At 43.0% G+C, this 26163-nt stretch overlaps 1 protein-coding gene across 2 annotated transcripts; it reads right to left on the reverse strand.

The window, feature by feature from the left end:
• Nucleotides 1–113: 113 nt before the first annotated feature.
• Nucleotides 114–26163, reverse strand: ATP7A (ATPase copper transporting alpha). Of its 2 annotated transcripts, none has more exons than XM_057370129.1 (23): nucleotides 26071–26163; nucleotides 19747–19890; nucleotides 16763–17252; nucleotides 15204–15935; nucleotides 14251–14457; nucleotides 13160–13323; nucleotides 12350–12511; nucleotides 11658–11734; nucleotides 11255–11480; nucleotides 10626–10859; nucleotides 10263–10354; nucleotides 9742–9869; nucleotides 9434–9588; nucleotides 9000–9134; nucleotides 7957–8151; nucleotides 7548–7730; nucleotides 7044–7257; nucleotides 6267–6413; nucleotides 5644–5786; nucleotides 4894–5097; nucleotides 4245–4362; nucleotides 3636–3738; nucleotides 114–3273 (listed from the first exon to the last, which is right to left on the reverse strand). In XM_057370129.1, exons 2-23 carry the CDS (start codon nucleotides 19852–19854, stop codon nucleotides 2997–2999), a joined length of 4494 nt encoding a protein of 1497 aa, XP_057226112.1. In that variant the 5' UTR covers nucleotides 19855–19890; nucleotides 26071–26163; the 3' UTR covers nucleotides 114–2996. The 2 variants fall into 2 exon arrangements, with proteins under 2 accessions (XP_057226112.1, XP_057226113.1); XM_057370130.1 differs by lacking the exon at nucleotides 26071–26163 and adding an exon at nucleotides 25773–25906.

The raw sequence follows: 26163 nt of genomic DNA on the forward strand, positions 1-26163 counted from the left end.
CAGCATTCCCTTCTCCACTCTTCGTCACTGAAACTGAATAACAAAAATTCTCCCCTTTATAACATTTTATTGGCAGCTCTAAGCAAAAAAAAAAAAAAGCACAGTTTTTAATAAATAAGTGTTTTCTTGCTTCTATTGTGTTCTGTCAACTTCACATTCTGTTTTTTCGTATAAAATTTCAAGTGTTTTAAATGCTTTTAAAAAGTTTAAGTAAGTTTGGTAGGATTCAAAGAGCAGTTTTTAAAGCCTGGAGTATATGTACTTTTTTATTAAATAGAGCACAGGTTTATAAATAGCTAGATACAGAAAACAATAAAATAGACAAAGAAGTAATACAATAWTGTTTGTAACTGAGTGTTTCCAAGTGATTTCTGAATCCAAACTCTCCAACAGGAGCAACCTATTTACATACTAAAACATTTACATTTGGGRAAACATTTAGCTCCCATACATGATTCCACTTGCACTGTACATTCAAACTGAAAGATATTTTGGTTCTTCAACRTAAAGCACCTTTTGTAGTATTTTAATCACAAGATGAATATCGTAAAAGTCATTATCTCACCTTTGGGGAGTGTTGGACAGAGAATCTGCTTTCAAAGATCTGCATTTATTACAACCACCTTGCCCCCACCCACCCTTGGGCTCAGTTATTTCCTCTCCCCAGAGCCTGATCCTCTGGCTGGCCCTACAAGCTGCTCGCACATCCCTCCCAGACAGCAGCAGCTGCTCCTTATTCCCTGATATTCTTCCTGCACTTCATTAAGTATCTTCATTAAGTATCTTTTTGGAAAAAGAGCCTTATTTTGCTGTACCTGGATTAAGCACTGCCCCTGGATCATTTTCTGGAGCTTCACATAAAACAATAAAGCCTAGAAAAACATCTGTGTTGGGAAAAAGTTGGGGTAAAGCCATAAACACTCAACCTAACACAACATTTGGACAACAAAAGGTTGAAGGCAAAGTGCTCTAAAAAAATATTTGGAAATAGTTTAATATGTTCTTCATGCTGCTTCATCTACCAAGCAGGAGTTAAATCCTGAATTACCTCCCTGTTTCCTGCATTGGAGGGCCATGTGTCATTTCCATGCCATCCATTCCACAACCAGCAGTGAAACTGCAGCAGTGAGTGAGACCACACACAGCACAGACAGAAAGATGTAAACACCTCCGTTTCACCTGCCCAGCCATGCCAAGAACACCAAGGAGGAGGGYGGATAAACAAAACAACTGAAATCTTTGCATGATTGTGAAGCATTAAAACTCATCCTAACATGACCAAACAGCTTTGGGTAACAACCTGATCTGTAAGAACAGCTCTGCTGCTGCAAAGTGAGAACAAAATCTCGTGGAATGGCTTTGCAGTGATGCATCTCAGCAGGTAACAACACTACATATTACATACAGCTACCATCTAATTTATAAAAATACTCTGTATTCATGTAGAGATAGTAAGAACCCAAATGCTGCTACAGAAATATTTTGTTTCTTGAACCAGGCAGCAGCACATGATGCTGCTCTCCTCACTGTAATACAGGTACCCTGATTTCCTAACAGCACATCCCCCAGCACAGCCCTTCTGCTCTCACACAATGGATTTTTCTGGTAGTTCCCAGATAAAATGCAAGCGCTGTTTACTCAGGACTTTTTACATACACAATCTATGCCCTGACATCAGCCTTTGAGTTAAAAAGCAGAGCATTAGAGAGAGAATCTCTCTATCTACACCAAACTGAGTATTTTTCCTCTACAAGTACAACTGGTACGTGTTTACATCATGGACTACACRCTTCATAATGAAATTCAACATTATTGAACCCAGCAATTGCTGCCAACAGCCACCTCAGCAGCAGATGTGGAGACAAGGTTCACTGAGTAACAAACAGGTGACCAGCTACTGGCTGATGAGCATCTCTGCTTCTCACTGAGGAGATTTTTGACATTAATGATTTCATGATCAAAACCTGYATTTTGATATTGCAGTAATAAATGCCAGCTGTCTGAATTCACAAYGCCTGGATCTGCAGAGCCCAAGCAAATGGAGTTTGGATCGATCAATGGAGTGATTCTGGGCCATTCCTGGAGTACAGACACTTATCTTTACAAAGCAAGCCTGAACTGTAAAGATTTCAAAGGCAGTCTGTGTGACAAACCCCCCTGTTTCATTTCAGGAGTGCCAGGAGATTCTGRTGGTGAGCACTGAGTGCGCTGCTGCTCCCTAAAGCTGAACACGTTGGCTGTTACCACCTCACACSGATATTGCATTCAGGCGTTGCAGCRGTTTTTGGCTTGGGAGAGRCTGGRAATGAGCAAACCTTCAGGCAGACAGTCTCAGGAGCAGGGGTGTCCTGGGGCAGGATGTGCAGAGCTCACTGTGGGTACAATCCCAAATCTCCCTGTTTTCCACCGTACAGGAATCCGGATTACACGGAGATGATGTGAAGCTCGGAGTGTGAAAAGCTSGAACCAGATGTCGATAACAAGAAAAGGCATTTGAGAGGAACCATTTTTTGGCAGAAGGCAGGCTGTGGAAGTGAGAGGGCTCTGGAGTAAGGCACATCTCTCTGCAAACAGAACCTTCAGTACTTTGCAGATGCAAATTCACAATTTTTTTACACAGTACTGAACTCGACTATGCATAAAATAGCCTGGTATAAGACTGGGAAATCAGTTTCTGGTTCCTTGGTTTCCTTAATTGTATTTTGACAATTTGCCAAAATAAATGCTATACTGCAAGCTCCATGGAATGGGAACACAGCCTTGTTTGTGAGCATCAACAGCCCCRCATCAGATATTTTTGGTAAGTCTAGATTAAAAACCACAGAAGACCCTGGAAAGTCACTGCAAAAACTACCTCTACACTGAAGAAGAAATGCATCTAAAAGACCTCCACAAGGATCAGTACATGCACAGACCTCGCAACARCTGTTCTGGTTGTGCCTTTTGCTTCAGGGTTTTTTTGTTTGGCCTTAGTAGAGGTGGGAGGAGCAAGTCTTTCATAAAGCTGTGTCATCATCTTCTCCAAAATCCCCCACCAGCAGCGAGTGTTTGTCTGGCTCACTGAGGACGATGCTGTTGACTGAACGTTTATCTGAGAACAGGGAGTTGATGGAGGCTCTGCTGTAGTTGATGATTCGATCCATCAGGCTCAGCTTAGGGGAGCCAGTGCCCAACTCATCAATCCCCACATGGACACTGATCTCCGACGGGCTCTTGTGCCTCATCTGGCCACGGGCACGGAACTCCAGCTTCTCAGAACTTGGTTTGTGGTACCTAAGGACRGAAAAACCCAAATGGAACAATACCTCTGAGACTGAAGTACACTGAAAGATGGATAGAAACTTTATGATCCTGCACAACACTGAGACATTTAAAATTGGTTTTATATTAGAAACAACAAGGTTTCTCTCAAATACAAAAAGGCCACTAAAGAATTTCCCATTCTGAACACTTCTGATTTGAATACTTCTGGTCTCTTCACATTAGAAACAACATTTTTCAACTACTGACTTGCCTGAATTGTTCTTCAGAAGGCTTCAGAATCTCTCACAGTCCTACATWTATTTTCTGCCACTCAAAGTAAAAGACCCAAGCTTCAAATCTGAGTTACAAACCACAAGACTGTCCCTACTCACATCTTTAAGAGCAAAGAAGAAAGCACCACAGAGACYGAGGAGGCAGCCATGGCTGCAGATCCCATCCAGGGCTGCAGCACCAAACCAATGGGCAGGAAGACACCTGGAAAATTRAAGCAGCAGTAAGTTCAGAGCAGGAACACTGCATTATTGAGGTATACAATTTCACACGGACTGTCTAGCTTTAGTTGCATTTCAATGTGTTAATAAATAGGATTTTAGTTTAAATGAGCAATATTTAATACATTAGGATTTGTGGTTTATCTCAACTAGAACCTCAGGTGAATGCACACCTGGATGTGCCAGTCGCAGTCTAAAACTCAGAGGTGGCATGTCCTGCCCACCCTACAGGAAACTGCTTGTTCACAGGATCAGGCTTTCAATAAACTTCTATCCTCAAGTTACTTCATTGYGCTGAGCACATCCATAGTAGCCACAGGGTGGGAATACAGCTCACAAATATTCCACTGCAAAATCCCCAGGCAGAGAACTTTGCCATTACTGACAGCCAGAAATAAAGACAATGGAAACTCTCCCACACACCAGTAAATCACTGCAATCTTCTGCTCCCTGAGCCCAATCCAATTAGTGSAGGCAACACTCACACACCTGCAGCTATGGGAACTCCAATGAGATTATAAATCAGAGCAAAGACAAAGTTGATCCGGATCCTCTTCACGGTTTTCCTGGATAAATCTATGCTTGCTACCACATCCATCAGGTCATCCTGCAAGTTAAAATGTTCATTGGAGCAGAGAAACAGAAAACACACATGTAGTTTCAGCATAATGCTGTTTTACAGCTCACTACAGTGCCCTGGATGGAACAGGCTAAWCACAGGAAGCCCTCTGGAGGCTGCACAGCCCAGTCAGTGCCAATCTTAGTCCAGAGATAACATCCACAGCACCTCACAGACAGCTCCAAACACTGACCACAGGCTGCCACAGTGTTGCTGATACATAAGAAGTGATTTTAAGTTTGCTGTGGTGMATTATCCAAATGCAATTTATGTTTGCCAAAGCACACGTCACTTTCTCCTCCTTTACCCACTCTCAAATTGTAATTACCCCAAAATGTGCAGTACCCAGAAAACTTGAAAGTTTCCTTCAYGGGATAATCACCATTGCACTAAATAAACACAATGAGGACAATCTAGGTTACAGTTCTCCTGGCTTATGGAGATTGTGCACCTCTGCATGACCCAGGACAYCCCAGCCTTCCGACCCCTCTATCAGCCCCTTTGACTCTGCGTGCTTACCCTGATGAGAACCACATCAGCTGCCTCGATGGCCACATCCGTRCCCGTGCCAATGGCAATTCCCACGTTGGCCATGGCCAGGGCAGGGGAGTCGTTGATCCCATCTCCAACCATGGCCACCCGCTTCCCCTCATCCTGCAGCTGCTTCACTTTGGCCACTTTGTGCGAGGGGAGAACCTCTGCAAACACTTTGGTGATGCCAACCTGAACACACAGAGGACACAACTGAGCTCAGCTTTTCCAGCAGCTGTCAACTGTTATTGCTCATGAGCTAAAGACCAAATGATGCTCCATTCTTGCATTCTCTCCTTGTTGGTGACTGAGATATGAACTTTGTTTAGGGGGCTTTTGCATGCAAAGCTGTTTATTGTAAAAAAATTTTGTATTTTGTAAGAATTTAAACAATTAAAAATTAATTTTTATTCACATACAATGTATGTAGCAATGGGCAAAGTTTGTTTTTTGTGGGGTTTTTGTTTGTTTGCATTTTTTTTGTTTTTTCTCATGGCTTTAGTTTCTGTGAACTGACTTTTCTGTATTTAATTGTATCTATTTACTTAGGAGTTTTTTAAGGCAAACAGATTTCCGCTATCCAAGGCCTGCACCCCTACACCTCCTTATTCCAAATCTTTTTAAATGACCATCTTTCACACCAGACCAGTTCTCAGCCAGCCACCAGCAGTATCAACATACAACACCACCCTTCCTGCTGAATCCAGCTCCAGACCCAGGCACAGGACACCAGCTCACCTGAGAGGCGATGGACCGGGCTGTTTTACTGTTGTCACCGGTCATGAGGACAACTTCTAACCCCATGCTCTTCAAAGTGTACACTGCCAGCTCAGCCTCCGGCTTCACAGTATCTGCAATAGCTATCAAGCCACAGAGCACTCCTGAAAAAAAGAAAGAAAGCATTTGTAATAAAGATCTCTGTTGATTTAGGGAAAAAAAAAAAAGTAACGTCTTCCTCCCAGTAAGACCAGCTCCAGAACCAGTTAATATTAGCAGTAAAAAGTGGAATGASAACAGGTGTAGGGGCAGCAAGATTTAAAGCAATACAGAGCATGTAACGTCCAACCACAATAAAAATATAACCAACCCACAGTCCATTTTTTCTTCCTTCCTGCCCCTTTGCTTTCATTGAAATCTTTGCAATATATTATTATGCCCAACTCTCTTGTCTACTAAGAAAGGCAGGAAGAGCCTTTTGTAAAGGCTGATGTAAACTGATCAAGGATCTCTTTTCATCTCATTACTCTGCTTTAGGTACAGCTGTTATGACATCACTACTTACCAATTTCCATTTAGGTGACATTTTATGTGATATTTAGTGACAATTCAAGCTCTGAACAAAGCAGCATCCATGAACTCACCATCCACAGCTGCCAGAACAGCYGTGCGGCCTCTCCGCTCGTGTTCCATCATGGCTTTGTCCACCTCACTTCTCACCAGGAGTCCATTCCTGGTCATCCATTCCCGGTTCCCAATGAGAACTGAGTATTTCTGAGAGGTCACAGTAGCTGAAGGAAGAAAACACAACCCTACCATCATGTGGATAAGCAAGGAGCTTCCCTGCAGCTCATTTCAGTACGCACTGAAATGCCATTGCAGGGAATCCAAACAGAAATAAAGAATCTCCCAATACTTTCTGCCCTACCAATGCCTTCATGTGTCCTTCACAAAAGAGAACCAACATTTCTCCAGCCCTGGGGAGTTACTCCATGTCAGAGGGCCAAAAACCCCAGGCCAAAGGACAGTAAGGAACCAAGTCCCCATCTCAGCACTTCTAATTTCTAACAACAGCTCAGTGGAGTTAAAACAACTAACAATGAGCTGTTCTTGAGAGAAAACTAATGGGTTATGCAAATACACACAATTCTGGCTAGCTAATGGTAACTTGGGATGAAGCAAAGYAAAACCAGAGAGAGCTGATTTTCCAGTCCCATATTCAACGTGCAACTTAAAAAAGTATTTAATTTAAATGTTCCGAGGGATGTGTGAGCACAAAATAAACTAATGAGTGACTATTTGATGTGTGCCTTATGTCACCCCATTTCTCCAAGGCCGAAATAAGTGACCTTGCTCTTAAGATCCCAAAGACACAAAAGCAAAATCTGTCTATTTTATTCTCTAACCCAGAATTAACTTACTTGGTAGCTCAGCATCAATGATCAAAGCAGGCTGCACTGATTCGTCTGCATTCTCCTCAATTTTCACAAGKGTCACATTTTTAACATTATTTTCTTCAACCATTCTGTTTTTCCTGTACAGTAATGCTTCAATATTGGTGACTTTGCAACTGATGCCACAGCCTGGAACTACCTGAAAATCTGTACATGTCCCAAGGGTTTCTGAGTTCAGTTCCTAGAAACGAAAGGATAGAAACTGATGAAATTTTGAAATATATACAAGCACGATGCAATTACAAAGCCCACAAAACAAAGTGAAGTTGACCAAAGAGGAGGGAAATAATCATCAAAACCTGAATGGTACATTTAAAAGGGTGTGATTTATGTGGCTCCACAGCTTTCAGCTTTCCCAATTAAATATAGCAATTACTCAATATGTGTTTATTATTAGTCTGGTATTTATGAAGCACTGCAAGGGAGGTTTTACCCCAAGCAGAGAGCAGTTGTGGTGTGGAATCCCCTCACCTTTTTGCAGTACTTTGTGATGGCTGCTCCGAGGGGGTGCTCGCTGCTGCTCTCCGCTGTCCCCACGATCGCCAGCATTTTGTGACGGGRGAGTTGGTTCCCCTCCACCAGGAACTTCACCTGCATCACTTCTGGAGTCCCGTGGGTGATGGTCCCTGTTTTGTCAAACACAACCACCTTCACCTGCAAGGAAACAGGAAGATTTAATTCCACAAACCCAGCATGGAGGAACAGATTCCTTGGAAAACCACCCCCTTTAACCAAACRTATGAACACAGAATGATTGATCTGACGTAGCACGGAATATCCCGAGCTGGACGGACCCTCCAGGATATTCCAGGAGCTGCTCCAAGCACAGCTGGCAAGGTGCCCCAYCCCAATGCCCTGGTGGCACAGCCCCAGTGCTCACCTTGTGTGCCATCTCCAGGGGCTCCCCGCCCTTGATGAGGATGCCGTTCTGAGCCCCCACGCCCGTGCCCACCATGACAGCAGTGGGGGTGGCCAGGCCCAGGGAGCAGGGACAGGCAATGCACAGCACCGTGATGGACGCCTGGAAAGCGAAGCGGATGATCACCTCTGCTGCTGAAATGCTCTTGTTGTAGCCCTGGGGACGGAGTGGTTTGATCAGGGAAGGCATTGAACAACAGGAACAGCACATTCAACTACACACTGCAGCTTTTCCGGCCTCCAAGGCAGAGTTATCAGCTGAGTATTCATATTAAAGCATAAGCAAACTATGCAAAACCTACGATTATTAATTAAATTAGTGGCTAATTAACCAGCTTCTCTTCTATATTCCATCTACCCTTAACTGTTTTATTTATAGGCTATTTTCCTAAACAAGACACCACATGCTACAACTCTTTAATGATGCACTTGTAATAAAAGAGACTCTATTAAAAACACATAATGTGAGGGGGAAAAAAAGCAGATGTGAAAATGGCTTTCCCGGACACTAATAAATTCTAATAAAAAATAGTCCTGAAACAAGAAATCTGTGATCTAAGCAACCCTCGAATCTAAGTTGAGATCCCGACTCTCCTCTGGAATTTGTGATGAAATTGAGTTCCACTGATTCCCAAGATGCATTTACACAGAGCTATACTAACAGAGCCAGATGCAAAATTGGAACTTGTGACAGGAGAGAATTTTTTTCCCACAGAGGAGGGATGGATGGTGGGAAATTTTTTTGTTACATTTAAGATGTACTTCTTTTAATTAACTTTTTTCTTAATCCTGACTTTCAGGAGTTGATTAATTACTGTGGATTCTCTTTAAGTATAAATGCAGGAGTGACACAGTAGAAAAAAAATGCATAATGTAAAAAATGTAGTAAGAGCAGTAATAGCAACTGCCTGCAAGGATAATCCAGAAAGGGAAGCACTGCAGTCTAATAGAATTGGAAAGCTGTTTATTAAATATTTCAGAAGGTGTTTAAGGAGATTTACTTACCAGAAAGTATTTTTCCACTATTTCAAAATCCACAAATCCAATTATAATCCAGGCAAAAAGGGTAACCACAGAGACAGCCACAATAAAAGGCACAAAGTAGCCACTAAGTTTGTCTGCAAATTGCTGGATGGGAGCCTGGGAAGGAGAAACATCAGTCAGCACCATCATGTTTGCTCTCTTCTGCACCTTCAGACATAACCCCAGCTGCTGCCTGCAGCACACTTGGCTTGCCACACTTCATAATTACACATTTACTTAATATAGAGGATGCAACTCGGCACAGTAGACTGGATCAAAGGCCTTATTCAGCAAGAGACTTCATTATGCAGCTGCAATTCAAACCCAAACAGTCTCAGCCACCCCTCCAGTGATTTGGTGTGCTGGTGTCTACATGAGACAGCAAAACTCAAGTGCCACATGTGATGAGACCCTACCTTTGAGGTCTGGGCCTCCTCCACGAGTTTAACAATCTGGGAGAGGGTGGTATCAGCTCCCACGTGTGTGGCTGAGATCAGGAGGGAGCCGTTCTGATTGATGGATCCTGCAATCACCGTATTGCCGGGCTTCTTGGTCACAGGCATGGCCTCACCTGGGGAAGGGCAGTAACACACACAGCACTGCTGACAAATGCACCTTTGGGACAGCTTCCAGCCCCTGACAAGGGACAGCAGCAGCTCCAACTCCCATCTGTGGGTTTGTTTAAAGGAAAACATTTTAACGTTTGGGAAAAGCAAATACTGACCTGTGATGAGAGACTCRTCCACCATGGAGTGTCCTTCAATAACACGACCATCCACTGGGAATTTGCCTCCTGGGACCACCTTGACAATGTCACCTCGCTGAACCAGTTCCACATCGACTTGCTCCTCACTGGAATGGCGCAAATGTTTTGTAAGAGATTGGAACTGGAGTGATCCTAGTACTACACACAAAGCATAACCCCACTGGCTGGCATTAATGAATACAAAAATGAGCAGTAGGAAGTCATAGTGCTATTTGAAATGGCCTATTTTATCACAATTTTATTTACTTTCCAGTTAAGAAAATCCACTCTCATCACAGCAAAAAAATCGGCAATAAAACAATAAACCAATAAACCAAAGCAAGCAATGTTAATYGTTCTGTATTTTAATATTTTTATCTGCCAGCAAATCTGAAGTTATTTGCTTCATAGTTCTATAGGATAGTAAAATTTGTCTGTGAAAGAAGTACAGTAACAACAAAAAAGGAGTAACAGAAAAAGCAAATGACAAAGCAAGATACCTTAAAAGAACGTTATCAGGGCCCAAGGTAACAATAGTAGCTTCAGTAGCTTGTAATGAAATTAGTCTTGCCAGTGCTTCTGAGGTTTTACCCTAGAATAATAATTTTCATATTTTTCTGACTATTCTATTGAGAGAAMAACTGGGTAAATGACAACTGTGTGTGTTGCAATTTACCCTCTTAAGAAAACACTTTCCACAAACAGACTGCTATTAAGTCATACTTTCATGAGTGCAGTTACTAAATGATTTTACAAAACACAAGGCTAAAAAAAACCAGCAAAGCTTTTGCACGGGGTGTTTTTCACAAGGTACACAACATTCTGAAGGGATTCTCAGTGCCTTGGGCTCCTCTTGTCCTCACCTTTGCCACGTGCTCCAGCCAGCGGCCCAGCGAGATGAACACRAACAGCATGGGCGGCGTGTCGAAGAAGGTGACGGGGTTCACCTTGGCCTTCTCAGCCATTGCCACCAGCAGGATGACAAAGGAGTAGAGGAAGGCAATGGAAGTGGCCAGCACCACGAGCACATCCATGTTGGCAGTGTTGTGCCTCAGTGCTCTGGAGGCCTGGATGTAGAAGTGCCACCCTCCAAACACCTGCAACGGCATGTCACACACATCTCCAACACACAGCAGCATCTTTTCCCTTTTATTGGTGTTATTTGCTTCTTCCTGAACAAAATCCCAGCTCTAGCTGGGGCTGTGGTCTTTCTACAGCACTCTTAGATATTCCCAGTGTCCTCCCAGTGGGATTCAGGAGCTGCCTCAGGTGCACAGCCCCTTCTCCACCCACCCCTGACAGTCCCCAGCACCCATTTTGGCAACAGCAGATGCACACAACAACCTCAAAAGCATTTTATATCAGCATAAAAACATTCACTTTAATTTTGCATCAGCATAATTACATTCACTTTTCAAACTTGATTTCTTCATCACCTTCCATTTTGAGCATTTAAGCAGAACAAAGCAGGAGTTGCCAWAACCCCACTTACCTGTACAGGGACACAGAGTAAAAACGACAGGAAATTCATGACAGACAGTCCTGGCAGGAGCTGATATTCCAGCACCATGGAGGAGTGCAGGGCCTCCATCTCCTCACTGCTCATGTTGTGATGGGCGTGAGCCTCYGAGAGCTGGCTGTCCATCACCATCATGTAAATCATCAGCCCCATGACAGGGATACAGAAAACCAGGCTCACCACAAAAGACCTTTTCCACCTCAGATTTAAAAGGAGAGAAAAAAAGGAAAAAGAACTGGTATTGCAGTCAAGTGCTAGAGAATATTTTAAGTAGTAAGTCTGCACAGTCACCAAAAAAAAATCATAAACTGATGGTTGATTAACAAAGAAGAATCAAAGATATTTAAGGAATCTTTGTATCTTCAGGAATACTTACTGCCTGATTTCCTGTTTGTGATCCAGATGACTGGCAGATCTGTCCTTTTTAACTAAGGAAGTAGTAAAACCTAAATCCTAAGGAAAAAAGCACAATAATAACAAAAGAGAACAGTCAGTTCTAAAATACATTCATGTTCAGTTATTTACTCATTACTTATGGTGCCAGTCTTACCTTTGATCAAYTTTATTAACATTTCTGATATGAAATGTTACTGCTGTCTGGTACTATTGTATAGTTACCTTGCAAAAAGAGAAAAGCAATCTGATGAAGAAATTAACCTTTCAGGAATAAAATGCTGTTCTAAAATGTGGCTTTCCAAAGTGGCTGTTCCTAAAGTGCAGAAGTAGAGAAATGGAAGGAGAAAGCAGAGAAACTGATTTCACCTTTCACATGCTGCAGTACTTTATTTTTAACTAAATGTACTTTAGTTTTCTATAAATCTATAGCTGATATCTTCGAGTCTACCATGATCTGGCCTTTACAGTATTTGTTTAAAAACTTAGCCAAAGCTGTAACAGAGCATTTTTGAGCCAGAATACACAAATGAGCTGCAGAAACCTACACTAAGAAGAAAGCAGATAGAAGAAAATAAATCTATTTTTAGCTTTAACAGCCTTCTATTTCTGGGATGTGTAACTCTTCCAAGGACAGTGGATTTTTTTGAGACTTGGTGCCTYCATGAAACTCACCTTTATCACTTGGATGACATCTCGAGGACCAATGGCCTCAGGGTCATATTTGATGTGGGCTTTGTTGGTTGCAAGAGCCACYGAGCAGTACAGCACCCCGTTGGTCTTCATGAGGGTGGATTCAATTTTGTGCACACAGGAGGCACAGGTCATMCCTCTCACCTGTAAAATAAAGGTTCCTTCCTGTTAGCAAAGCACAGGTTACCTGGMAAATGCATCTTAAAAAGTAGGAAAAGTGTTTGTGACTGTGCTGCATCATTTATTGCTTCAGTCCGGGCTGTGAAGCAGTGAGATGGAGCTTTCTAGTTAAGGAGAGCACTGTAGAATCATGGAATGGTTTGGGTTGGAAGGGACCTTAAAGACCATCCATTTGCAAGTCCCTGCGATGGGTAGGGATGCTCCCACAAAATCATGCTGCTCAGGGCCCCATCCAACCTTCCCAGAGGAAGCACAGCACAGGAACAAGGTTATCAAACCCTGTTTAAGCTCTGTTGGCTCCTCAAGCTCAGAGCTCTGGGACACTGAGCTATACTCAGCTTCAGAAAGAGAAAAGAAAAAGTAAATTCTGGTAACAGGCAGAACAATCAGAAAACCACAGTAAAATTTCTTTGCATGTGTTTTCAGTGTAGTTTGCAGAGTTTGCAGGACAAGCTATCATATGTGACACATACCTGATGTACTGTTACACTTTTTTTTGCACATTACTCTCTATTACATGATTAAACTCTAGGAAATAGCCACTAAAACAAGCACATCCAAGAGATAAAAGTAATGAAAGCTGAGTGTGGCTGGGTTTAATGATTTGCTTACAACAAGTTCCAGAATTCCATCCCCTTCCCCGCAGTCTTCCATCACGGTGGCTCCAAAGCCCARCTCCCGAATGAGCTCTGCAATTGCTGCAGGGTGAATGACAGCAGGGTTGTACCTCACTTCTGCCTTCCCTGCCATCAGGGCCACCAGGATCGAGTGTATCCCTAGGGAAACAAAAGTGTGAGGGCAGATCAGCCTAAGAAACATCCTGCATTTATGGTAACATGAGGGAAGAACACAATTTATTGAAATTGGGAAAGTTTCTGCGCTGTATACAAAAAAACCATTCCCAACCAACCCTGGCACCTCAGAGTAGGTGTGACAGATGAAAGCATCATTCCACATGAGCATCACATGCCTTTAACAGYGTAATTACAAACATTCTGTCCATGCTACATGAAAAAGGTTCTATTTCCACTTCAAAGAAGTTTTTCTAAAACACAGTGCTGTGTATTTCTTGGATTTGCATTTCCAGAAGTCTTCTTTAAGGGAGAACCTGTGTGACAAAGGGCAGATCTAACAGTGCAATCCTACTGTGCACTGAGAGGATTTAGACTCATCCATTTTCTAGGATGGAAAAAATGAAAATCCAGGCTAACTTGAAACCCAYCCATCTTCATTACAATAATTAAACACAGTCTGCATTAATGACTCTGTTACATCACAGTCATGCAGACATTTGTTCTGCAGATATAATCACAGACACCCCTGCTTGACTCGCAGAGCTAAAATTAACCTGTGTCCCTTTAATCCACTCACACTGTCYCTCCTCACAGTCCCCTCATGCACACATCTGCTTCTGCCTTTTAGCTGCACACCTGAGCACCTCCCTCCAGCAGGAAAGGGTTGGTTTACCTTCAAAAGGACCCATATTCTTTGAAGCAGTCAAAAGCCGCTGCTTTTGCAACAGCAGTGTCTGGGCAGCATGTCCCCAAAGCAGCAGGAATGTCCCTGTTCCCACCCTATGGACCAGAGGCAAGCAGGAACACCTGTCCTGACAGCCCACCCCTCAAAAACACCACAMAAGCCAGWTGGATTCTCCCAAACAAATGCTTRGAARCRTTAACAGAYCACRCTGACACACATCTCACCATCCTCTCGTCTCAGATTCCTCTCGATGTTGGCTACACACGAGGCACACGTCATTCCTGTCACCTGGACATAGCACTTGGAGATGGYTTTGCTCTCCTGCCTGCCGAGGTGGGCTGGTGGAGCTTTGGAGGGCAGCTCAGGCTTGTGAGAGTCCAGMTGTGCTTCAAGGGAGGGCTGAGCTTTGGCCACGGGGAGTTCTGCCTTGGCTGGAAAGGAGATGGCAGTTTGTGACATGGTGAGCAGCCACTGCAGTGAGGGGTGAGCTGCTCATTTAGACTGACAATGAAAATGCTAATTGCACAGCCTTGTCAGTCTGATCCATCCACCTGGCTGCCAGTTGAGGCAGCAAAAGAAAGCAAGACATGGTGAGCCATGTGAGGTGGGCCACTGATTAACTCACTGATTTGTTATTGTTTTTCCTTTTGCCTTTCCCCACTGTCTTTGTTCTATTACACATCCTTTGTCCTCTCCTGTAGGTGTAAGCAAAACCTCTGCTTTGTAACCTTAGCTTCACACACAGTTTTATACACTTTACCTGGAGCACAAAGCTACTAAGCAAGTGCTTTCTCAAAAGCAAAGTCAGTGTTTTGAACCCCAGAGAAAGGCTCTGGAACTACAGGCCTCTGCTTTTTACAGCCAGTCAGRGGGATGCTCTGTTTGTGCAGGAACAGCGTGAAAAGGATCGAATGTAAGTACACAACCACTTCTATTGACATAAAATAGCATTTATCTGACATATTTATAYTGCCATACACCTCAAACATTTGAACCAATCTGATGTATGAAAGGATGTGCACCTTATCTTTAATTATCTCATCTGCAGTGAAGATAAAAAGCTTCTCTTGGCAAGCACAAAGTGCATGTCAGCTGCTAAATTTCATCTTTGTAGTACCAAATCCTAAACAAAACTGCACAATTCTTGTAAATTCAAAAACATCTTGTGTGTCATTACCTGGAAAAGATGCATCAAATCCCATATCCTCTATTGAGGACCTCAAATCTTCTGGGYTTGTCTGCAGCGGGTCGTACTCTATGGTCCCATTTCCATTTGGGAGAGAGACAAGCACAGATTTCACCCCTGYCTTTTGGGACAGCACTCCCTCGATGGATTGCACACAGGAGCTGCAAGTCATGCCCTCKATATTGATCACAACAACTTGAGTCAGGGGCTGACCGGGATCCTTGGAAAGCGGGTGAGATTTCAGTGGAGACGCCAGCGTGGGGAAAAGCGCCATGTTCTCACACTCCTCAGCGAGGCTGACTCTGAAACTCTCTGGAGACACGTTCTCCACGGCTTTCCTCAGCTTTTCCATGCTAATTAAGCTCGGGTTGTAGCTGATCACAGCAGATTTGCTCTCCAATGACACCACGACACTCGTCACTGCCGGGAGCGCTGATACGGTGCTCTGGATGTTGAAGACGCAGGAATTGCAGTGCATCCCCTCGACTCTGAACACAACTGTCTTTGACCCAGRCCCGAGGGAGTTTTCTTTCTGTGATGCCTCAGAACTTCTGGGCTGAGCATTCTTCAGCTTCTCCAGGTCAATCCCACTGAGCCTCAGGGGTCTAGGCTGCTTTTTGAAGGATGCTGTGAAACCTGCCGCTTCAATCTGCTGTTTTATTTCTTCTGCTGCAATTAGATGAGGCTGGTAGACAACAACAGCTTCCTGATTGTCCAGGGACACTGGAAATTAATAGAAATAAGGGTGTGTCACTGCCCTGAGCATAGTAAGCACATCACAGGATCTTGTCAGAGCTTTCCAGCAACACTTTAAATGGGCAGAAATGTAACTGCAACAGAACGATTTCATTGCTTTGGTAAAGCTCAAACAACTTAGTTCTTCAACCAGTTTTTGTCTAGCACTACAACAATTCTCAAGTCCTCCTCAAATTTTTGCTCTTGCCCCAGGACTTTCACAAATGGCATCACTACTTACTGAATTTATCCTTTATTGGGGGTCTGTGGCAATATACTTATCCCAAAGCTAATTGCACAGGTAAGTTGGTCTTCCCTTTTAGATACATTTACATATATTTTATTTACATACTTATTTCATATGTATAATTATTTACATATTTAGATACATTTACGATACAAAATTTTAACTGGACAGAAAAGATTAACTATTATAATTATAATTTTAAAAAGACATCTGGTATTAGAGATTTCCATAACTAATAATAAAATTAAACCACACAACTCCTTCTGGCTCCCTACCACATGTAAAGCAACCACTGAACATYGTCACACATGTAAGAGCAACACCCTTCCCATCATCTGGGTTTCTTTCTTCACTTCTAGTCCACATTAAAGACATAATTAAATACCCAGTGCCACAAAGAGTCACTGTCACATGGAGTTATCTCACCTAAACTTGTAATGACATCAAAGAACAAACAGCATGGCCAGCTTCAATTTACATAAAACSACACTAAGGCTGTACCTCTAACCTGTTAAATTCCCTGTAATTTACCAGCTTTAATTCACACAAAAACACAGGGAGGTTTTACCTCTAATCCTCTGAATTCCCTGCAGCTTGCCCAGCTTCCCCTCGATGGTGCTGGTGCAGGAGTGGCAGGTCATCCCGTCGACTTTGAGGCGCAGCACAGCGCTGCTCGCCTGGGAGCAGCTGGAATCTTCCCAAGTTCCAGGCGCTCCCTCTGGCACAGAGATGTTTAAATCCACTCCTGGCACCATCTGGGTAATGTGCCTGCCATTGATGASGGCAGGGATGAAAGCCACCACTGCGGTTCTTTGATCAGAGGACACTTTCACATCCACGATCCCTTTGTTCCTCAGCAGCGTGGTGCAGATCTGCCTGGGCGTTAGGGCTGACTGGGCAGGGAGGGTGAGGAAAATTGTGTCAGGTAGAACAGGTTGTGGCATTGACTCAGCCAGGGTAGCATCAAATCCCATGTCACAGATGGCTTCCTGCAGAGCCACGGGAGTTTGCAGCTTGGAGTCATAGATGACCACGGCGTTCTTGTCCTCCAGAGAGACCTCGAGGGGATAAACAAAGCAAAATTTAGCAAAATGCAACACAAAAGGTTGAGAACTGACACTGCTCCAGACTAGAAATTGCTTTCACTTGCAAATATTAGCAATACTTGTCAAGTACAACTTTATCTTTCACTACTCACCTCAAAGCCACCCCTACTGAGTAACTCCTGCTCTCCTGAGCAACAACAGGGCTGGAAAAAACAGATCCCAGCCTGACTCTCASCTCCTTTACAAATCTGTCTGGCCACTTCTACTTACAACATCCAGACAGCACCAAGGCATTTAATGAAACTTCCAGAGCCAAATTCACCTGAATTAGGATGACTAACCCAATTCAATCCCTGGAGCAAAACAGCCYACAGAAGAAATCCAAATCTGTTAGTAGCAATTCTAATGCAGTTAGGAGTAACTGCCCTCAGGCTATAAGGATGGAAGAAAGCACTCTTTGTAAAAACCCACAGCTCTAAGTAGCAGTAAAGGAGCCCAGCACTTCCACGCAATGAAGGCACAGGCTGGTAACCTGCTGGGAGCAAAAACCTGCATCAAACTTCATCAAAACTCACTTCAGACASCCAGTATGTGACAAACATTAAAGCAGCTGTTTTTCCTCTCTCTGTACATTTTRGTGATCCAGAGTCATCCTTATTTGGTGATAACCTTTCCCATCTGATGGTACAAGTATCCTYAATTTAATTTGCTCCCAACAGATGATACAGCAAACACAGTAACTGCAGTTTCCAAAAGGAAAAAGCAATGCCTGCYAGAGGCCCCACACATTATCAATTCAATTCTATCTTTCCTCTGGGCAAAGGTACAAYCTAAAGACCACAGTCATGATTAAATTATATCGGTCAAATCATTTTAAGAACCACATTTCCTCATTTCTGTCTCAATTACGGGCCTTAGCAGAATTAGYAACATGGACATTTCTTGTTATCATTAGAGAAAAACTTAAAAGCAGCTGTTTGTCTGTATTAGTCATCTAACATTCATGTCCCTTGCTAACTCATAATCACTACACAAAACCCTTTTACTATACCCAGAGAATTTTCTGAATCAACTGATCTGGCCAGACTGAAGCTTTGATGCTGTAAAAAGGAAAATTACTAAATAGGACCTCTTAAACTTTCTTRGAGTCCTGCTCTACTCAGACTAAGGTTTTGCAACGTTATTTTTTGAAACAGAATTTAGCTCTGGAATGAGGTATTTACCCAAAAACCTAAATACAAAAGTCTTTAAACTGTCCTTTAAAAAATCTGTTTCATTCCTCATGTAAAAGACATTGAGGATACACGTTGTATAAATCTGCCTCTCCTATCCAAAGTCATCTCAGAAGCGTRTTCTCAGAAACTCACTGAGAAATCACAAGGCTGACAAAATGACACGTTTTGCTAGAATAGGAGAAAGGAAGGGTTCTGAAATCAGATTATTTGGGAGTTTTATTTTACAGGCTGCTTTTAGCCTTTATCTRGGCTCATGCTTGCAGACACCCAGTGATTTATCTGCCCAAGCACAGGGCTCTGCTCAGAGCTCCAGGGCTCTGTTGTCAGAGAAGAGACTCACATTAAAGCTGAAAAAAAGATGAAAAATTATCTGTCTTGTAAATATTCACCAATATTTGTGTGCTGCTTTTCACCAAAATTTGTGTGTGTACACAAACACCCATTTCAGGCCAAGTAGAACTGCTCTGAACTGTGCAGCACTTGCTCTGCAGGGGAAGGGCACCACAATGGGCCTTGCAAAACCTGCTACAGATCGTGATCAAAACCCCAAATTAAAACTGTGCCCAGTTCTGGGAAGGGAAGTGTTCACCTACAACAGGAACTAACTTCTGATAACACCAGGAAGATATTATTTTCTTTGGAGTAAAATCRACAAYTACAGAATGTAACMGGATGCTATCAGAACCTAGATACTMAATAAATAAACTTTTCCTGGTTTTAGGACTGTTCTTTCTATCACAGCTTGGGTCATAAAAGTCATAGGAGTCCTCCAGCTTTTAAATTACTTCCATTATTAAAACTACTGTAAAATGATGGACTGTGCAGTGATAACAAGCTCATCCTCAAATATTCTACAATCCAGTATTTTGGCCCTGACACAAAAAAGACCAAAAATGTTGGTATCTCCTCTGAGCTAAGAAAAAAAGTTAAGTCCAAGTCAGGCAAAAAAAAGCCTGAATTAGGACATACCCTGTCTTGCCTCTATTTTCTTTTTTCTTTAAATTTTTTCCCTCTTACTTCAGAATACTGAATTAATTGCAATGCAGAAAATTGATTAAGAGCTACAGCTTATGACTTAGCTCCCACTCCAGCAAAGCAAGCACTTGCTTTTCTCTTATTTACCACAAATACACTCATGGACTTCCAACATCAGCCTCCCATGAAACATACAAAATAACTCCCCCCAATTATTTTCCTCCCTTGGAGCACAATTTACCACAGTTTCTCATAAAGGACAAAGCTTGGCTAGAAACAGTGCTGGTGTCACTCACTTTGATGTTATGGATTCCATTCATCTGCCCCAGGTGCTGCTCAATGCTCTGGACACAGGAGTTGCAGGTCATCCCCTCCACACCGATGGCCACRGATTTTGCCTCCATCGTGAATTTCTACTTGAGTCTTCTCATTGCTGGTGGCTRAAAACAACCAAGACATCAGTTCCTAAAGAATTTCACAGAGATTAAAACAAAAACAGGGATGTATGGAAGGTGTCCCCATGGCAATGAGATGAGCTTTCCAAACCAAACCATTCTGGGCTTCTGGGATAACAGAGGACATCCTTCACCACAGGRGAATCTGGCAGACGTAAAAATCTGAGCAGACCTGAACAAATGGAAAACTTCACATATTTATTCCCCTGAATTTTCAAAAAGGGAAAGCATTCAGACATCTGTTATTTGATTTGGGTTACAATGGAGATCATTTAATCATTTAATTACATGGAGCAAGCTGTGACTCACTAGTGTGTGAGATTAAATTATAGGGAGAAGCGAGACAGAGAGAGGGACAGCAGCTCTTGGAATGCTAAAACGAGAGGATGGCACAGCAGCCACAATGGTACAGCTGATAACTGTGTTTTTCCACATTTCTCACTCATATATTGCCCTACATTAACAAAAACAAGTGATACTAAATTAGCCCAGGAAGCAAATCAAGCTTTTTCCCACACCTCATTCAGAAAGGTTTAATTTCTGCTCCTCTGAAGAGTTTCATYATTATTTTTGCTCATAAAACAAGCTCAGAAAAAAAAATTACTGAACCTAAATGAAATTAATTCGTAGAAATAATAGCTAATGCAAAGAACTTCTTTTGCCCAATGGATTAAGGGAGAAAGAGGGCAAAAGAAGCAGTTTCCAGATTTTTTCTGAATATTATAAAAAAAAGTAACGTAAGCTTTCATTGACAGAGAGGTTAGTGACCAGGAAAATGATCACAGTTAATGTTTGGCAGCAATGGAAGCAGCAGTAAAATCTGATGACTAAATGAGGAGCCAAAGYGAAGCACAAGCTCTACTTGTTTTCTTACCCTGAGGACTTATCTTGGAAAACTCAATTACTCTGATGTTTAATAAAATAAATTTTTCTTSCTCCTCAGTGACATTTCCAGACTGTACCCTGTTATAGAAGGCCTGAAGGGTTCTGGTTTCACTTTGAGAYGTGCCACAGACCATGTACGAATACAAGGAAGTTCCATCATGGAAAAGGGTTTACCTCCCTGATGCACAAAACTAAATGTTGAATTTAAAAAGAAGTGAAGACAGTATAGAACAGTGACCTTTCCAATAGATGAAATACATCTCATCTCTGCTAAGAAGAGAAATAAGACAACTCTGCCTGAGGAGTTATTACAGATCTCACTTCTTGCCTGCTTTTATAAGAGCTGAGTTAGTGGAAACACAGTATTTGTGTGTGAATATCCACACGTTGCAGAAATGTAGAACTGCCACCTGACAGAAGAATTATCAACCAGCAGAAAAGTGTATTTTAAACAAATTTCACACAGCAGGGTCTTTCTCAGGCTGATCTGCACATTCAGAGGTACAAAATATTTTCAAAACCACCAAGTTAGCCAAGAAAAYGGTTTCCTGTCATCCTATTGAAACRYGAYCCTCTSTGCTTCCCTCGGTTCTTCCCCAAGGAATGCTCAGTCCACACCCAGCAAACAGGGACATCATTGTAACTCCCCAGTYGGGGAGACACAAATATTCCCAAAAAAACTGAAGTACAAATAAAATTCTAAAAAGCACTTGACTTNCAATCTGCCCTCTGGTAAGGCTTGGAGAGAGGTGAATTTAAAAGCATTTCAGGTACACAACCAACCTGAACTGCCCTGACAACTGCACTGTCACTGTACTTTGGAAACAAAAGTAAGGTAAGGGGATGCTTTGCATGTGAGCTGCTATCTAAAATAATCAAAGGCTGGCAAGATGCTGCCTTGGAGGAGAGGTAACAGCTGTAATAGCTGTAAGGCAGGGAGAGCCTGCTGAGCTCCTGCCRTGCTTCAGTTTAAGAGACTCAGGCTACCGTACAATAATATCCATTTGTACAAAATCCAGGGTACAGTGTGAAAGGTTCTCTGTCAAACTAACAGCAGCCACACCTGYAGTACACTGAATTAACACTGGTTACAGTAACAATCAGCACTGCTRCCAAATGCCCAGCAATAGGTTAAAACCCAAACTGTTAAATATGTAAAAATAACATTAAACTTTTTTTTGCACTATTATTATTTCAATTTACAAGGACAAAGTATTTCTTCAATTTTCTCATGGTCTGTTTCCTTGCTCTTCTGCTGTTCATTCATAAACAGAACACAGAAAATCCTTTCCTGGAAGAGGCTGTAATTCAAACATGCAAAAACCATAAAGGCATAAGAAGAAAAAACTAAAATAAATTTATTTTTCCTTTTTTACCCCTCATGGCCCCAAAATACCAGGACTGAATCCAGACCTTTCATCAATAGAATTTATCTGTTGGACCAAACCATCTCTTCTTTTGCTCTCTGACTTCAAGTTAAGAATAACCCTGATCTCTGTGACAGGAGCATCACTCACAGCTCCCTGCTGGTAGGGAAGACAACCAACGTGGATTTTTATTTGTTTTGTTGCAAGTTGCTAACAGTTTTCTAACTAATTTTAAAAGCAGGTAGTTCTCTAAAAAAATTAGGTGTGTCCAAATCTAAACAAGCCATTTACCAGCAACACTGGTCTCTTCAAAAAGTTATTATTAACTTCTTATAACCTTCAAGAAGGTATTATTAACACTGAATTGTTAATGACCTGTTTCTCAGTCTCTGTCTTCTGCTCAGCCTTGCTGMAATTTTCAAAAGCCAAACTGTCTGGATTTCCAGTGTTCCTGATGTTTCAAAGGGATCTTGTTCTCAGAAGGAAATAGAGTCACTGTGTATAACCCTGTAAGTAGACACACAACCTTTTTACCTTCCCTTGCAAAATTCCCAGGACAAGAGACTAAATTCAAAGGCTAATAAATGCTTACATCTGAGACTGTATCCTACCTTGTCATACTCATTTATTTTCTAATGCTCAGCCTCCCTAACAAGTGCTTCAAGGTAGAGAGAATCTGGCTGAAACTTGAACAAATTATTTGCCCTATTTCCTCCTCTTGACAACTTTAAATGAAGAAAGTCCATGACTAAGCAGACTCAAAATATCTGTTACACCAATGAATTAGGACTGGATGCATACAAGAGATACACAAATATTAACAATTTATCCTAGTTCTCCTCAGTTGGGTTAACATTTTACCAAGTTTCCACAAAAAAAAGTCAAAAGATCTGCATGAGGCAATCACAATCCATGTATTCCACAGCAATGGCTTGTACAAGTTAGGATGGACTCATCCTTTTAAGTGAGATGCTAAGTTATGGATTACACASCTTTGAGAGAAGAAAAGAATGCTTTTACTCTCAATCAATGCATTGCTCCATCTACAGAACACCATAACCATCAATCAGTAAAGAATTTTAGGATGTGACAATASAAGGAAATGACAGTTCCAAGCTACCAGCTCTGTACTTAGTTTCATTTGCTTAAAGAAAGTCAGTGTTTCTAGGAAGTGAATGAAGCAACGGAAAGAGGGGATTTCTACTTCCAACAGAAATTTGGATCAGAAAGGAAAATTCAACAGTGATCAAGCACAAGGTGACTGAGACATTCATCTCTCTATGTTTTTGATGTGCTAACACCAGTCACTGTAAGCAAAATACCTGAAGCAAACAARGTTTGATGAAGTCAAAGTTAAGTAATTCATAAACCCACACCATTAAAAAAAGGAAAATTTAAAAAAAAAAATGAACAATGCAAAGAGGAAGTTACAACACCAGTAAAAACTCAGAGCCCCATTTAACCCTACAAAAGGCACTTTGGTGCTTCTAATATCCGAGCTAACCCAGGTATCACAGAGCAACAAAGCTCTGTGCCCCACAGACACACTTTGTGCCCATTTTGGGATTAGTAGGGATACARCTGGGAAGGACAGATGCTTGTGGTTACCTGTACAGCCCCAGTTTTCACCAGTTTATTTATAATTACCTTGACTTTATGGCAGAAATTAYAAGAGGGCACAGCTTGGCAAATATCACACAAATGCCAGCAAAGAATCTCTCAGATTTAATTACAGCCTTTGCATTTTATTAAATTTCTAAATGGCCAAGTGCTACTTAGCTCACTTCATTTATGGCAGCAGAAAGCTGAATTACTTATTACATTAAATGGAAAAAAGGTGCTGGTCCCTCAATGTCTGCAGAGACCTGTGGAAAAGAGCAAAGGGCAGGAAAGGGAAAAGCTGCATCATCTCATCCCTGGGGCTTAAAAAGCTGCTACAGGAGACGGACAATAGGGAAGAGGAAGGTTTTATAGGGTTCATGGSCAAACAGATACATCTTGAAAGTGTGACTAGGTAGCAGATATGCATGACAGGCCCATGGATAGATGAGGCTTAATCATTGAGAGAGAAACTGTGCATCTGCAATAAATGTCACAGCTACGTGACGCTCTAAATAGGTTGTAATTCATGTTGCTCAAGACTTTAACAAGCCCTGCTTGCTCAGCAGAGGATGGAAATTGCTCTCAGGGAATTTATTTCTATACCAACTGCAGGGGGGAAAGGAAAGTACACATTGAAAGCATTCTGTTTCACTCCTAACAAGAGTTTTACAGCACTTGAGACAAATTCTTAGCAAATCCTTTAACTTGATCTAGGCTTTCCATGACCTCTTCAAGTCAGATTTTTGGAGAATATGAATGTTTCCTTGGAAGAATCATAGGAAATATTATGAGTAGAATATAATTTATAACCCCTTGTTATGTGAGCATACCAAGGTCAGCTGGGGCTCCTCAGTCTCAAGCTTAGTCTCAAAGTACTTGGCAGAACAATGTGGAATGTGTTATACAGTGAAAATAAGGAGAGTAAGACAGTAAGCCACATAAAATGTTAGTTTTTACTTCCCTGCTTTGCCACCTGGGAAGAGAAAAAAACCTCAGGTCTTTTCTCTACTAAGAAAACACATCAAATTATCAAATTCTAATCAAGCCGTGTTTGTGCTCACAGGGTACATTGCAATTAATACAACTAACTCCTAGACTGCCAATTCTTCACCTATTTACATCCACATAATTCAGCAAGTATTTAAGTACAGAAACACAATCTTTGCTGACTGTGTGAAAGATTTTAAGCAACTTTACACTACTTATGTGCAATTTCCAGGACATTAATACAGGGAGGCAACAGTTAAGCTGTTTTGCTCTCACTCATTTCTGCGAGATTTCACCCCAAAGCATCATAAAAAGCTATTTTCCCTTTTCCAGAATATCCACACTATGCTTTGAACGAAAACTTTGGAAAAAAGTGCTTGTGCACAGAGTGTTGCCATCGTAAGGTGACATAAGATGATATAAGAATAAACACCAAGTAAGGTGTTTTAGAGGGACAAGCTGAGCAGAACTGGAGCAGTTCATGAGGTCAGACACTTTCTCTGGCCATTGACAAGAGCACAAGAGGATTTTTCCAAGTGAGCGCACACTTACTGGGTGCCAAGATCCGAAATGTGGATGCTCCCTGATAAGCACAGCCSGCTGCGCTCCCGGCCAGCCCCGCAGCAGCCCCCGGAGCGGAGCCGGGCTCCTGCCCCGCTGGAACAGCCGGGGGCTGCCGGGGCGCTGGGCAGCGGCTGAGCAGGAAGCGGCGCTCTGGATGCGGGGCTGCGCTGGGACACGGAGATGCGGCCGGGGCGCTCGGGGGTGAAGCGCCGGGGCACCCCGGACACCCTCACACACCTCACGGCCCCTCCGAGGGGTTGCACAAACCCCGGCCAAAACCGTGTTTTGGWGCCCKGACCCTCCCTGYAGAGGGTCYTGTCCTSYCCTCCCCTMCCCTCCCGTCGGGGACACGTAGCCCAATATCGCACACCCCCTCCCCGCCCGGGACACGGTGACAACGGGCCGGGGACAGCCCCGGAGGACGGGGAAAAGCGGGAGCCCCCAGAGCGGGTCCGCACGCACCTGAGGCCGCGGGAGCCTCCTCGGTCCGCACCCACCGAGGGAAGCGGGAGCCCCTGAGGGTCCGCACTCCCGGGGACAGCCCCGGAGGATCGGGGAGCGGGAGCGCCGAGGCGGGTCCGCACTCACGGAGGGAAACAAGCGCCAAGGCGGGGCCCCGAGGGAAGGGAGCCCCGAGCAGGGTCCACCCGCACTGAGGGAAGGGAGCCCCGAGCAGGTCCCGCAGGGACTGAGGGAAGGAGCCCCGAGCAGGGTCTGCCCGCACTGAGGGAAGGAAGCCCCGAGCAGGGTCTGCACTCACCGGGGCCGCGGGCTCCAAACGCCGCTCCCGGCCCGGGACCGCCGGGCTCTTCCCACGCCGTGCCACGTGACCTGAGGCGCTCCGCCCACGCGT

The sequence above is a fragment of the Malurus melanocephalus genome, unplaced genomic scaffold, assembly GCF_030028575.1.
Source record: "Malurus melanocephalus ecotype Western Australia unplaced genomic scaffold, MMel_1.1 scaffold_120, whole genome shotgun sequence".
Classification (NCBI taxonomy): Eukaryota; Metazoa; Chordata; class Aves; order Passeriformes; family Maluridae; genus Malurus; species Malurus melanocephalus.